Here is a 14,325-nt window from a genome sequence, read left to right as displayed (position 1 = left end):
AAAAAGAAAATTAAAATTCTTAGATCAGATCAGAGAGATTAATATACATCTAACTCAATTTTGTGAAGATCATGGAAGCATTCATGAAGTGACTGCTCCCTATTCTCCCCAATCAAATGGAGTAGCAGAAAGGAAGAATGACTTTAATGGATATGGTTAACTCAATGCTTATAAGCTCAGGAGTATCAGAGAATTTGTGAAGGGAAGCTCTAGTTTCAGCCTATTATATCCTCAATAGGATTTTCTCTAAAAATAGTGATCTAACCCTATATGAAGTTTGGAAATATAGAAAACCTAATCTTAGCTATTTGAAAGTGTGGGGGTGCTTGGCAAAAGTGAAAAAACCTAATTTTAAGAGAAAGAAAATAGAGCCCAAAACAGTGGATGCCATATTCATAGGATATGCAGCCAATAGTAATGTCAATAGATTTCTGGTGATTAATTCAGAAGAAAATAATATTAGTAACATCTCTATTATAGAAGCCAGAGATGCAACATATTTTGAAGACACCTTTCCACTTAGGACTAGAATAGATAGTAGTATAACTAGTAGCTCTAGTAGAATAAAGACAAGAGAAATAGAATTAGAAGCAGAACCTAGGAGGAGTAAGAGATCCAGGATAGAGAAAACTTTTGGAGATGACTTTTATACCTTTCTTATAGAGGACTCTTCAACTACTTTTGAGGACGCAATGAAATTCTTGGATTCATCCTTTTAAAAAAAAGCTGTAGACAATGAGATGTAGCCAATTATCCAAAATCATACTTAGAAACTGACTGATCTTCCTTCTAGTTGTAAAACTATAGGGTGCAAATGGATTTTTAAAAGAAACTTAGGCCTGATGGCTCTGTAGATAAATTTAAGGCTAGATTGGTTGCCAAGGGTTTTACACAAAGATCTGGGATAGATTTTTTTGATGTCTATGCATCTGTAGCTAGGATTATTACTATCAGAGTTCTGATAGCATTAACCTCCATCCATGGATTAGTGATTCATCAAATGAATGTGAAGACAGCTTTTCTAGATGGAGATTAAATGAAAAAATTTATATAGACCAGCCAGAGGGATTTATAATCTCAGGCCAAGAAAATAAAATTTGTAGACTAGTCGGATCTCTCTATGGTCTTAAACAAGCACCCAAGCAATGTCACTTGAAATTTGATGAAACCATACTGACATTTGGATTTGAAATTAATAGTACAAACGAATCTGTATACCAAAAGAGAGTTAGAAATAAACTTGCGATCTTGTGCCTCTATGTAGATGATATACTGATTTTTGAGACAGATGTTCAGATAGTTGATGAAGTAAAGCAATTTTTAAATCATAACTTTAATATAAAAGACTTGGGACAAGTTGATTTAATTTTAAATACCAAAATAATTAGAAGTGTAAATAGTATTAAGTTATCCCAAAGTCATTATGTTGACAAGATTCTCAATAAATTTAATTATACCGATTGTCAGCCTGTCTCTACTCCTTTTAATCCCTCTACACATCTTAAGAATAACTTAGGAACTCCTGTCCTTCAAGGCCTATATGCTCAAATTATAGGCTTACTAGGATTTCTAGCAAACTACACCAGGCCAGACATAGCATATGCCATGAATAGACTTAGTAGATATACTGTTAATCCAAATAGAGATCATTGGACAGCATTAGAGAGAATTCTTAGGTATTTTAAGGGTACCAAGTCCTATAGTTTGCACTTTAGTGGGTTTTTTGCTGTTCTAGAAAGCTATAGTGATGCCAACTAGATCAGCGATACCTTAGATGTTAAATCCACCACATGATATGTCTTTCTTCTAGGAGATGCTGCTGTGTCTTGGAAATCCACCAAATAAATTTTGATATCTAGAAGTACCATGGGGTCTAAAATGATAGCTTTAGACACCACTAGCATTGAGGTTGAGTGGCTCAGAAATCTACTAATAGACCTTCCTATAGATGAATCACATTTACTACATGTCTCCTTACATTGTGACTGTAAATCTACAATAGATAAGTGCAACCAAGAAAATGTCAATGTAAAAATGAACAGGCACTTAAAAGTGCGTCATAAATCATTAAGATATAAATTGAAAAATAACGTTATTGCTTTGAATTTTGTAAAATTAGAAAATAATTTAGCTTATCAGCTTACAAAAGACTTATCTAAAATAGTAGTTCTAGAGTCGTCGAGGGGGATGGGGCTTATCCCATAAATATAGTTCACCACGGTGGGAACCCAACCTTAAAAGGTTCAATGGGTAGAAACAAACCGAAGTGTGACTAAGAGGAGCATTGTTTTATGTTTCTTCGTCCCTATGATGCTAGTGCTCATAAAAATAAGCGGTAGGATGAGTTTGTTTGTATAACTCTTAATGAGTCCGAGACCTAAGAGGTAGGAGCTTCTTTTTTAGTTTTCTTATTAGGACTTACCTATATGTGCAGTCGTGAGGCCGTGATTAGGAAAAATGGGTGATTCCCTAAAAAGCACATGAAAGATACCTACGCATGGCCATATTAGCGCAACCCGCTTAGAACCCTGATCGGGCTATATTATATGTGCTGTTGACTTAATTTGAGCTATGGATCGAGTTCAAGGTTAAGACCACTTTGGCTCCACAGATGTAATCAATTGTCACTAAGCGAATGTTCAAACCGAAAGGTACCTACACCTATTACATAATATAAGATATCCAGCATTTTATTTTGATTTTAAAATTATTTAAATTTTTGTGGGGAACTGTTGAAAAAATTTAAATGCGCATGCGATCCGAGATTCGGCCGCGGGCGCATCCCGAAAAAGACCAAAAAACCCCTCTAAACACCCTTATAAATACCCCTTGATTTTATCTCTTTCGGTACATGAAAAATTAGATAAAAATATCAAAAAAAATATGGAAAAAAGTTCTTCCTCTTAGCCATTTCTGATTTTTATTTTTGCAATTCTATTCTGTTTATTTTATCCTTTTTATTTCGTTCTTCGCTGGATCTGCAAGTTCGATCGGATTCGATTTGGCTTCTTCTGAGACGTACCGAAGAAGAAGTTTAGGGTCGTCGTATCTCTGCGAAGGATTGCCGGAAGATTCGTACATGAGAGCAAATACTTCTTTGGGACAGCGTCTACGCGCTTCGACCTGCCTTCAGTCAGGCTATTTCCTCTAACTTTTGTTTTAAATTTAATATTAGTAGATATATAGGATTTGCAATTTTATGATTTGCATTTATTAAATGAATAGATTTATTTTGTGATAAAATAGATTTATTTTGATCCCGACTAAAATATATATATTATTCGTTTAATATTTTCTATTAATTGTAATTATTAGATTTATTTATTTATTTAGGTGATATATTGCTAGCAAGACCAAGAGGCGCAAGAGCTATCGGCCTAAGTGGAGTGGAATCCAAAGATAATGGTTAACTAGCATTTATCATCACCCATGACATGGAAGTCACACTACTCAAAATGTGAGAAGAGTAGTAGCACTATCTATCATGCATGGCAATAGTGGCTCATGTAGTACATAATAATAAGGATAGGTATCAAAATTGAGTAGTGGAACATATATTACTACTATTCAAGATACGAGTGGAATGATAGCATTGCCTACTATATATGGCAATAGTGATCTATGTGATACATAATAACAAAGGCAAGTATCATGGTTAAAGGGTGACACCTATGCCAGCAGTTGATGAGAACCACTTATAAATATCAGATTATATGTTGAGAAAAAGTCTTTGGCTAATCAAATATCCATTGCTATCTTTATCTTTTTCTTTATTTTTATTCTCACATTTTCCTTTGATTTATTTGCTTTAGTTGTCCTAGTTTATTCTTAGATCTTATAGTAGAATCTAGCCCCAACTACAACTACCTCCCATTCTTTCGGGCGGATGATGTTACGGCAGTAAAAAAAAGCCTTAAAGGTCAATGTATTTGGAGCTATACTACCAACCGTTCATCCTCTCTGCTTTTCAATTATTGACATCGATGATATAACTGCATAAACTTGCCAAAGTCTTGCGCACTATGTTTTCCTCTCAGCAGAGAATCTAGTGGCCAACAATAATATTGATAGATTCACAACCAACAATTGCTGGTCAGCTGGTTGACATTCCCTCATCCAGGATTTTGTCAAGGGTTCAAACCCTAGTTGTGACACATTACCCACTATTTTTTCTCAAAAAAATTCAAAAGAGTGAAGAATTTATATTTTAAGCATTTATATCATGGAAGGAACATGTCACATGCACGGAAACATCAATTATCCCTTTGAGGTAACTAAAGCATCGGTTTAGCTTTGGAAACCTAGGGACACTCATGGAGCATCTGGATAAAAAAATGACAAGTTGCTAAACTGTAGTGATAGCCAACATGATTGAATTTTTGACTCCCATAGGCCTTTATAGAGATTGATCATCCTTGCGAGAACAAAAAGAAATAGAGATGTCTGTATTGCTGCAGGAATTAGCCCTTCAGGATCTTTTTTGAGCAATTTGTTGTTTGATGTATCAATTGCATCCTTTTCTGAGTAGTTATTTGATTGTTTTGTGGTGTATTGAACCATATTTTGCATCCAAGAAGAAAAATGTCTGGGTTGTTAAATAGTTGAAACTTGATGATTTTTGTGTGTGTATGTGTATGTCTTTGGATTAAGAATTTTGGTGACCTTGAGCATCCAACTATTTTGTGGAGAGAATAACAAGTGCTGTTAAAGATGCAGATTAAGTTAAGAACTTCAGAGGAACCTATAGATACTTATTTCGACGATAATTAATGAACAAGTTACCAAAAACATGGATAATTTATCCTTGCCTCATGTTTATGTCAAATTTCATCATAATAATATTTATGGGATTTTATTCAAAATGGAGTTTTCATTATGTATTTAGCAAAATGCCAATTTGGTAATTTTATAATCATCCATCCCCATTCCCTCTCCTCGTGTATCGCAACAAGTCCCGGAAACTGCACCAATCCCCTACTTCCGTTGGTGTTCACAAAATAGGAACTCCACGGCATTGCTCATTTTCCAGTCTCTCAAAGCAGGTGCGTATTCTGTACGAAAGTTGCCCATCAGTTCACCAAAGTTTATCTAGCAACAAAAAATCAGGGATGAGCCTATACTAAATAATTTTTATATACCAAACAAGGCTTTTTTAGGGGCCTTTTTATTAGACTTCACCATAGAACACTGCATCATCTTGACCTTCAGCACATGCCATTTGACATTCCTTACCTTGCTTTTTAGCAGTAAGTTTGCTGAAATGAAGGATTCCATCATAGACATGGTAAACGAAAGCTGTCGATCAGTTCACCAGAGTGCATCAAGAAAAGTAGCAGTCTTTTGTAGCCAGGTTGCCTATCTTTGTAACGTTGTAGATGTCAAACAACCTTTAGTGCAGTAATAGAAAATAAGGTAGAGCATGGTTCATGTAACCGATGCTTGGTTGCCAAGATGAAGCAAATTGCTACAGAAAGCCGTGGATTGCTGGTAAGAGAATGATCAGTGCCTTTGTGCCCCTCCTGAGAAAAGGGGATGACAAAATTCTATAGCTCGAGTTATTGTTTGGACTGTTTCACCAAATGTGACATTCCTCGTACCGGATGAATTTCAGACAAAAAGAATGAGAGAGAATCGTAAACTGAACACTGAAAACAGAAAAAAAAAATTGAACACCAGATGGTCACAAACTCTTTTCCAACTTGGTTCACGAACGATTTTATTGATGTGAAGATCCTTGAGCATTTCCCATTCATCAATGAACAACTGAGACAGCTACGACAGTGCAGGCCTTTTTGGTGCAATTGATAATAAGAAGAACAATCAAAACAAAAAACAAATGGTGAGCTGGGCAATAATTCGTAATGAGATAGTTATTCTGTACCATCCCATGAACTATTAGAATCCTTGGTTGTTATTCTACAATCCCACATCAGGGTTATGTTTTGTTTGTAGTTCTTTAAAGTACAAATTAAATTAGCCCTTTCTCAACCAGGGCAGCCCAAAACGTAAACCTTATGTTTCTTGTGTGCTCCACATCAAGAGCATTGTTGTGGCACTGGAACTTCTTAAAAAGCCCTCTTTTCTATTGCATATTGTAGCAATAGGTGGTCCAGTACTCCTAGTGCCTGATTGTCTTTGAATTACAGCACCCCAATAGAAAGGCTTAGGGAGAGAAGTCCATGCTGAACCACTTTAGAAGCCAAATTTCATTAATTTATTTTTTTCCTATAGACGAAATTATGTTTACAACAACATGAAAGGAAACTATTGTACTCAGGATGTAGATGATTAGATATCCCTCCGTAGAATGTGGATGTGGATCACCAAATTATGAAACAAGCATTCAAGAGAATTTACAGTAGCCTCATTTCATCTCTCTAAGAACCGGTTAAGAACAGTCCTCCTGGAAGGAACTTCGTCGATATCTTCCCTCTCTGGCTTAACAACTGTATTGAAGGTGCAACGGATAACAGAATTAACCTGTTTCCTCAGTCTTGCATTATCTATAAACATATCAGTCAACATTTTTCTTATCTCATCATCTCCATTAATTGGATTTTCACCGTTTGTAGCAATTAGATTTTCAGAGGATTCACCACTTTGAGCCTCATCCATATCTGAAACCGTCTGTTCCTCATCCCGTGCAAGGAGTTGTGCCTATAGAGAATCAGCATTTGTTCACTAATTAAAACAATGTACAATTAAATCTCTACATCAACGTAAGCAACCACTTCTATGTGTGCGAGAAAGAAAATCATAGCAATTTAACTGTTAGCTCACTGTTCTGCAGTTCAAGTATTAAAGATGATAGTAAGTCGTTTACAGCAGGAGATTCAGACCAACATTTTTTTATATAAAAAAAAAAAAGTAGCAAAGTTAGGACTTGATGCATCAATTAACAGAATATGCTGGCACTCAGATCCAACTGTCAGAAAGTAAGGATCCTATACAAATTCTCATGCTCTTTGTATTGGCCTCTGCAGCTGTTTCATTGTGAAACTTCATGATGGCCTTTCTTTCAATAATTTTGATTAGCTTTGGTTTTGATGATCCAGAGGATGCCACAAACAAGGTCATCCAAGTTATCCAAAGGATGCCACAAACAAGGTCATCCAAGTTAATTAAACTGATAGAAAATAAAATATTTTCTCATATAAATTTTATAACAAAATCCAGACCCTAAATTCAGAAACCAACTCATGTCATACAAAGACAAGTAAATACATATCCACACGACATCATGTTAATAATTATACCTTGACCTCAACTAACAAGTGTTTGATAAGCTTTGCTAACATGTCTAGTCTTGATGGATCCATAGAATGCCACAAGCAAGGTACTCCAAGTTAATTAAACTGATAAAAAATAAAATATTTTCTCATATAAATTTTATAACAAAATCCAGGCCTTAAATTCAGCAACCAACTCATGTCATACAAATACGTGCAAATACATATGTACACAACATCATGTTGATATTTATAACTTGACCTCAACTACAAGTGTTTTCAACTCTCATTCCATTTATTTGGGGCTGCAAAATTCAAGGTTTTGATCCACTGAAATTTGAGAAAAATATTATGACCAGCTATCAGCAGGATGACAACCATGTGATTTGGTTGCCTGCCTTGGCCAAAGATTATTGGACCGAAGAGGGGCTTGTCATGAATTTAGAAGGCCAATTGGTTGGTAGGTAACATACATATCATGTTGCTAGTGTTACATAAACCCATCCAGCCAACAAGCAGCCATTCAAGGTTCCCTGGACTTACGAATGAATCTAGACAAACGGGCAAAGCAAAGGGTAAAGGCAAGTTTTAATATTGGGAGTTCATCTCTGATGCACAATGTAATATCCGGGCCCAATTTGAGGCCAATAAATTTTTGGGCCCGTACTGAACATTGGGCCAGGATACCTAATGGCCCAACTGGGGCCATTGTTGGCAGCCATTTGAAGGCTGCTATCTCATACCCTAAGGATGGATGTGACTAGGGTAAGGCCAGCTGGGAAGCTGTGGAAGACCCAGCTGTTAAGCCCTTTATGAAGAGGAAGCTGGGCGTGACACCTCGCACCCCCCCCCCTAAACCACTTAAGAACCTACTGGTTCTTCCTTCAAAAATCTCAAGAACCTGTAAACCGGCAGAAGAGGTGTTGGAGTGGAGACACCGGAGCACGGGATACTGCAATCTCCTTCTCCTCTTCCCGCAGAACGGAGTCTCAGAATCGTTAGCCTACGCGTGGAAGCAGGGATCGTCGCTTGTACTCCCCAGAAGCTAGGTACGCCCCCTGCCTTCTCTTCTCTTGATTTATTCAGGATAACAAAGAAAGAAACAAAGAAAAGAAGATGAAGGGGGAGGGGGTTACCCATGCGCGGCCAGGGACGTCACCGACGGCGTGAATGCTGCCGGTCTCGGCTCGGCCACATGTACAGGCCGCAGACTGGCTGCGAGCACGGCCACGGACGAGCCCATTGGCCGCTGGAGTTAGCCGTGGGCGCCGCCGGCCGTGGCGTGACCCCGAGCTCGGCCTCTCCCGAGCCTCCTCATCTTCTCCCTTGTGATGGGAAGGGGAGGAGATTAGAGTGGAAAAAGGGTTCGGAAGAGCCTTCGGGAGAGAGAAGAAAGGGAGGAGAAGGGAGAAGAAGAAAGAATGAGAGGGTTGAGAAGGAAGGTAGAAGAAGAAGAAGAAGAGGAGAGGAAGAGAAGAAAAGAGGAAGAGGGGACTCACTGGCTCGTTGTCGCGTGCGGCGGCCACCGGCTTTGGCCGCGAGCGCCGCCGGCACGAGCATCGGCCGCAGGCCGGCCGAGGACGCGGGCGTCGAGCGTCGGCCGCGAGCGCGGCCGAGGGCGCCGCGGGTGACGGCCGCGAGAGCCGATCACGGGAGCCGGCCTGCCGTGGCCCGACCTCCCCCGAGCTCGCTTTCCTCCCTTCACGGGAGAAGAAAGGGGGGAGGAAAAAGAAGGATCGGGAGAGAAGGAAGGAAAGAGAGGAGGAGGAGAGGAAACTTCGGGAAGAGGAAAAGAAACAGAGAAGAAAAGAAAAAGAAAAGAAAAAGAAAAGAAGGAAAAAGAAAAGAGGAAGAAAAGAAAAGAAGAAGAAGGAAAAAAAAAAGAAAAAAAAAAAGAAAAAAAAAAGAAAGAGAAGAGACCCCTAACGGGTCCGGCCTAACGGGACGGATCGGGGTTCGGGTCCGAAACCCGTTAAACCCAATAATAAGAAATTGGTTTAGCCAATTGAACCTGAACCCGAGCTTAATCAGATTGGGCTAAGTCTGGACGAGCCCAAACTGCAAATTGGGTCAAATCCAAACCGAATTAAGCCCAAATTGAATTGGGTCCGAACCCAATTAAGCTGAATTGATCTCAGCAGACCTAATTGATTATGAATCAGGCCCAATCCAAGCCCAATTCAACTGACAGAAGGTCAAATTTACCTTGGGCTAATCCTGACTCAGGCCCAAATGAGTCACATTGACCCTGAACCAAAATTAAACCCAATTAAACTTGGGACTAAGCCTATTGACCCATTTTGGTTTTAAACTGAGCCCCAAAGGCTCAAAATTGGGTTAATTGGACTTGGGCTAAATCCTTGGATGGGATCCAAGTAAGTAAGTTCATAGTATGATGAACTAAGAGATTTTATAATAAATAAATGGGGAATAATGTAATCCCTATGATGTTGTTTTAGGTGATTAAGGATTTGTCACCTGGACTTGAGCAATTTGGAAAGCGAATTGATGTAAGTAATCTGTCTTAATCCTATCGTAGATCTTGTATTACATTTTATAAGATGAACCAGTGTTTTTCATACAATTTGAATTGTATATATGATTTGTGAAGAAAGTAAGTAACCTGTTCTAATTCTGTTTTGGATCATGTCATGTTATTAATGTTTCCTCAGCATTTTTTTAAGTATATATGTTTCATGCTTGCATGATCCCAGAAGCTATGGCTATGTATGCAACATGATGATACTGATATTTTAATTATGCATGTAAGTTTATAAAGTCTTAGCTAGCCCAGAGGCACTATAATGGGCTCAAAGATGCTACTGTGAATGACTGAGCCGCCAGTGGCTGAATAGTAACTGAGCTTGCCCAGCCAGTGGCTGAATAGTAACTGAGCTGCCCCGCCAGTGGCTGAATAGTAACTGAGCTGCCCCGCCAGTGGCTGAATAGTAATTGGGCCTGCCCCGCCAGTGGCTGAATAGTAACTGAGCTTGCCCCGCCAGTGGCTGAATAGTAACTGAGCCTGCCCCGCCAGTGGCTGAATAGTAACTGAGCTGGCCCCGCCAGTGGTCGAGTCTGACTTCGCAGTAGCATCCGAGAGAAAAAGGACCACGGCATGCCGGGGGCACGATTTCATATGCATATATTATGAAAATTTCTGTGATTTGCACTACTGCTTTGTTTAGATTGCATACCTATTATGCCATGATGATTATTAGATGAATATGCATGTCAGCTTCTCAAATCCTGATTTACATGTTTAGCCTACTGGTTGATCCGGTAGGATTATGCAGGATTACTTACTGAGCCGTGTAGCTCATATCCGTTCATTTACTTTTTCTTTCAGATCCTTACCACTGATAGCTGCCAGAGACACGTTAATTTGGTATCAGGGCTTCTTTCTTTTGGGGTAAAGCAAGTATACTTTTGTGTACATAAACTACATAGAAGCTCTGTATTTGGGTACTGACCAGCATGTTGTACTAAGAATGCTTTCATAAGAAAAGATTCGGTTGGTTTGACTACCCTGCTACCCAGGTATGAGGCTGCGTGCTACTGTGGGCGATAGTCGGCAGTAGCACGGCCATGTCACGGATCCGGGTCCGGGGCGTGACACACAAGATGCCAAAGAACCAGAGTGCAATACATTCATGTGGACAACAATACATGTTCTTCAAAACATTTCCCTAAATAAAAACCCACAATCATAGGGTCATGCTTTATTGAAAAGAATTTAAATTTATGCACAACTTCTTGTAATTCACACATCTTGGAAGATTAATGAAGTTAACAAATAATGAATTTATATTTGGGTGGGATCACTAAAGATGAGTTTGGGCCAAGTTTCAATCACAAGTTCTGCTGAATATGGTAGAATAAGTGCCTTTTCATCTTAGTTCTGATTGGAACTGGGTTGTTTCCAAGGGGGCATTTGGTTGCAGTATAAGTGGAAGGATATCCCTTCTTGCCAAACACCTTAGAATAGGAGCTTATACTGTGGCAGGGGATATTCCCTACCATTTTATAAGTCTATTCTACCAAAACGGTGGAATAGACTTGTATTGTGGAATAGGCTTGTCCCTATTCCCTACAATTACCATTTTGCCTTCAGCCACTCTATATAAACACTCAAAAAGATGAGGTGACAATTTGGTTATTGTGATAAAATCCAAACTATCATGAAATTCAGTGCAGATCAAATGCAGCTTACTCCCTTCACCGATCCCTGCACGTTGTTCCTCTACCAAGCTCCAAAATACGCCTATTCCATGGAATAGGCCTATCCCTTCAACATTGCAAGGGAGATATCCTTGCCAATGCCTATTCCACAATCAAAAAGAACGTAAAAGAACAATAAAAGGTCTATGTCAAGTTGGAATTGGTTGAGAAGCATGTCTCTGTTCAAATCTTAAGATTGATATAGGGAGCTGTGATCATCTCAAAAGGCACAAATATGCCAAGAAGCTAAAAGAGATGTAGTCCCAAATGAGAATTTGGAACTCCGGGTCCAGTTAATGAATGCCCCCAAGGCATATGCTAAGAAGAATACCTCATTATCTTAAATGGCATGTAATATCTAATTGAATCAAATAGATTAGAGTGAAACACTATAAATTTTTTGCTAAAGAAACACTATAAATTTTCTATAACATCTTATAATTCCTAGCATAAATTACTCAATCTTGTTTCCCGATATTAGGAACTTCTAATCATATGTTTCATCAAATAAATCTTAACCACTCATTTGGTGACAAAAAAGGAATAAGTGCAATAGTTATATTACCAATAAAAATAAAACATGTCCTTAGTGATTAATAGGTGTGGTCACCTTAACAAATGCCCGTAGGCCATCCACTAATATTTCCCTAAAATAATAATAATTTTCAATTGATAGTATCCAATTTTTAGCAGCTGCGGTCTTCCTCTAAGACTTCCCTGGTTGCTTTGGAAGCTCTCTGGAATCTTGTTCCTGTAGCCCACCACAAATAGATCCACCCCTTGAACTTGTCTCTATTGCCAACCTAATGTAATCAAAATATTAATCCAATAATAAACATATCATTCATTATGTAATTCCATTTGGAATCCTTATGCATATTTTAATAAAAAGAAATAATCATATAGGAAAGTTTCTATTATCTCCAAATATAATTTTATCGAGATGCTTCCTACATGCTTTTGTCAAAGTGCCCCTAAATTTTTCAAAAGTTCGCTTTCGCATTTCTGAAATGGTGTCTACACATCCTCCTGATGTAACCAAGATCCAGGCTTAATATCAAGTGGTTTTTCTAAAGATAATGGAATAGAAAACACACTTATTATAGCACTATGTTTGTGCTTTCCATTATTAATGGATGCTCTATTAAGTAGAAACTATGGTATGTTGTACCGGCCCGAACCGAGCGGTACAGAGCGTACTATAACGTACCAGTTCGGTACCGGTATCCGGTATGAGTAGCATACCAATGCTCGGTATGTCAAAAAAATTTCATACCGTACCGTACCGATATTGTGCTAGTGTGGCACCGGTGCGGGGTCCGGTACCGAGACAGCGAACCTTGATAGAAACACACTCCTCTAATTTGATTAGAGGTGATCATTATCAACTTATATAGATGCTTGTCCATTTGAACAAACTTTCTTAATTAGACTGAATAATTTGATCATATCATTAGACAAAAAAGCACTAGACACTTTCCTCACTAAGTTAATTTATTAAATCCTGAGAGAGAGAGAGAGAGAGAGAGAGAAAAGAAAGTGAACAGGATCACCAATATGAAATAATTACTTAAATAAAAAAACTATAAACAGATGCTGGAGTCACCATGAAAGTTAAAAAAACATTATTTGACAAGATTATCACTAAAGAATCAAAAAGTTACCTCCGCAAGAAGACCATCAATTCTATTATCTGAAGTTGCCAGAAGATCTAGAGCATCGGATAGGGATGAAGGATCAATAGTGAACCTGTCTTCCGATTCTGAAAGAAAATTAACATTGCACTCTTGAAGTCGATCACGAAGAACCCCACATTCATTAAGAAGTTTTTTCCTTGCTGATTCCGCATGTGCCCACCTTTGCTTTTCCTTATGAACAACTTTCTGAGGAAACATAGAAAAAATGGAAGACAGCCATTTCAGAAATCTGAAGACATAACAATCTAGAAACCAAGGCTTTAAATAACATGTTATCCTTACAATGTACCCAAACCAAACTGTTATTGACCCTTATAATGGTTATAATGACTGTTATTTGTATCAAAAGAGCAATTTTTCAAATTTTTAATATTAAATAATCACTGAAACAATGGCTGTTATAACAGTGTTATAGCAAGACATAATGGGCAATACCAGCAAAATAACACCATTATCTTTCCCTTCACTTTTCATTAGATAATATAACATTATACATTTTGACCATACAATAACTTTTGGCGGAGATTTTCAGGCAAAAAAATTTGAATTCTGAAAAAATACTATTTTACTTTAAAGAAGGTACAAGTGAAAATAATGGTCATGATTTACATTATAGTAGTCCATTATAATCAGAAATAATAGGAAATAACAAACAATAACAGCCTATATATTTTCCACATCTAACATAATTGGGGTTGGCTGAAACCATTTTTTACGGCTGTTATAACAGTTATAGCACCATTATTTGAAACCATGCCTATTACTAAAGCTTATCATAATGCAAAAGTACTAATCAACACAATAAAGTAAATTTACAATCTTATCAATTGAAAAGGCAAGAGAATATTCAGCTAATTTATATGGGTCGGACTACACACAAGGATATCAAAAAAAAAAATTGCCAGTCAACGACCTCAACAGACATCAGATTTGTGGAAACAAATAGTCTCTGATTAAATGACCACGCAAAGAATAAGTGAAGATACCCTATAGGACTGCATCCACCTCTGAGACAAATTATCAACCAAAGAGCCAAAGTCGAACATGATCTGTGGTTACTTATAATACTTGAGTTTAGCATCTGCAATGCATATTCAGATAATTTCTCTAGTATATTTTCTATTTTCTAAGATTATGTTTAAGGGTAACATAATTACATGATAGGAGTTCTAAGGGAAAGG

General features: G+C 37.9%; 1 protein-coding gene across 13 annotated transcripts in view; it reads right to left on the bottom strand.

Annotated features, from left to right (window-relative positions):
* Positions 1-6,180: 6,180 nt before the first annotated feature.
* LOC103711483 (PX domain-containing protein EREL1) overlaps positions 6,181-14,325 on the bottom strand; it is a 32,185-nt gene continuing 24,040 nt past the window's right edge. For all 13 annotated transcript variants that reach the window (XM_008797628.6, XM_008797630.6, XM_088715904.2 and 10 more), the window contains 2 exons: positions 13,112-13,330; positions 6,181-6,657 (listed from right to left, as the gene is read on the bottom strand). In XM_008797628.6, coding sequence (XP_008795850.2) covers positions 6,370-6,657; positions 13,112-13,330 — 507 coding nt within the window. In that variant the 3' untranslated portion in view covers positions 6,181-6,369. The remainder of the gene's footprint in view (positions 6,658-13,111; positions 13,331-14,325) is intronic.

The sequence above is a fragment of the Phoenix dactylifera genome, chromosome 2, assembly GCF_051530095.1.
Source record: "Phoenix dactylifera cultivar Ajwa chromosome 2, Ajwa_hap1_PhDact_Kaust_v1.1, whole genome shotgun sequence".
Taxonomy (NCBI): Eukaryota; Viridiplantae; Streptophyta; class Magnoliopsida; order Arecales; family Arecaceae; genus Phoenix; species Phoenix dactylifera.
Note: the sequence above shows the minus strand (reverse complement) of the source record. Positions and strands in the feature narration are given on the sequence as shown.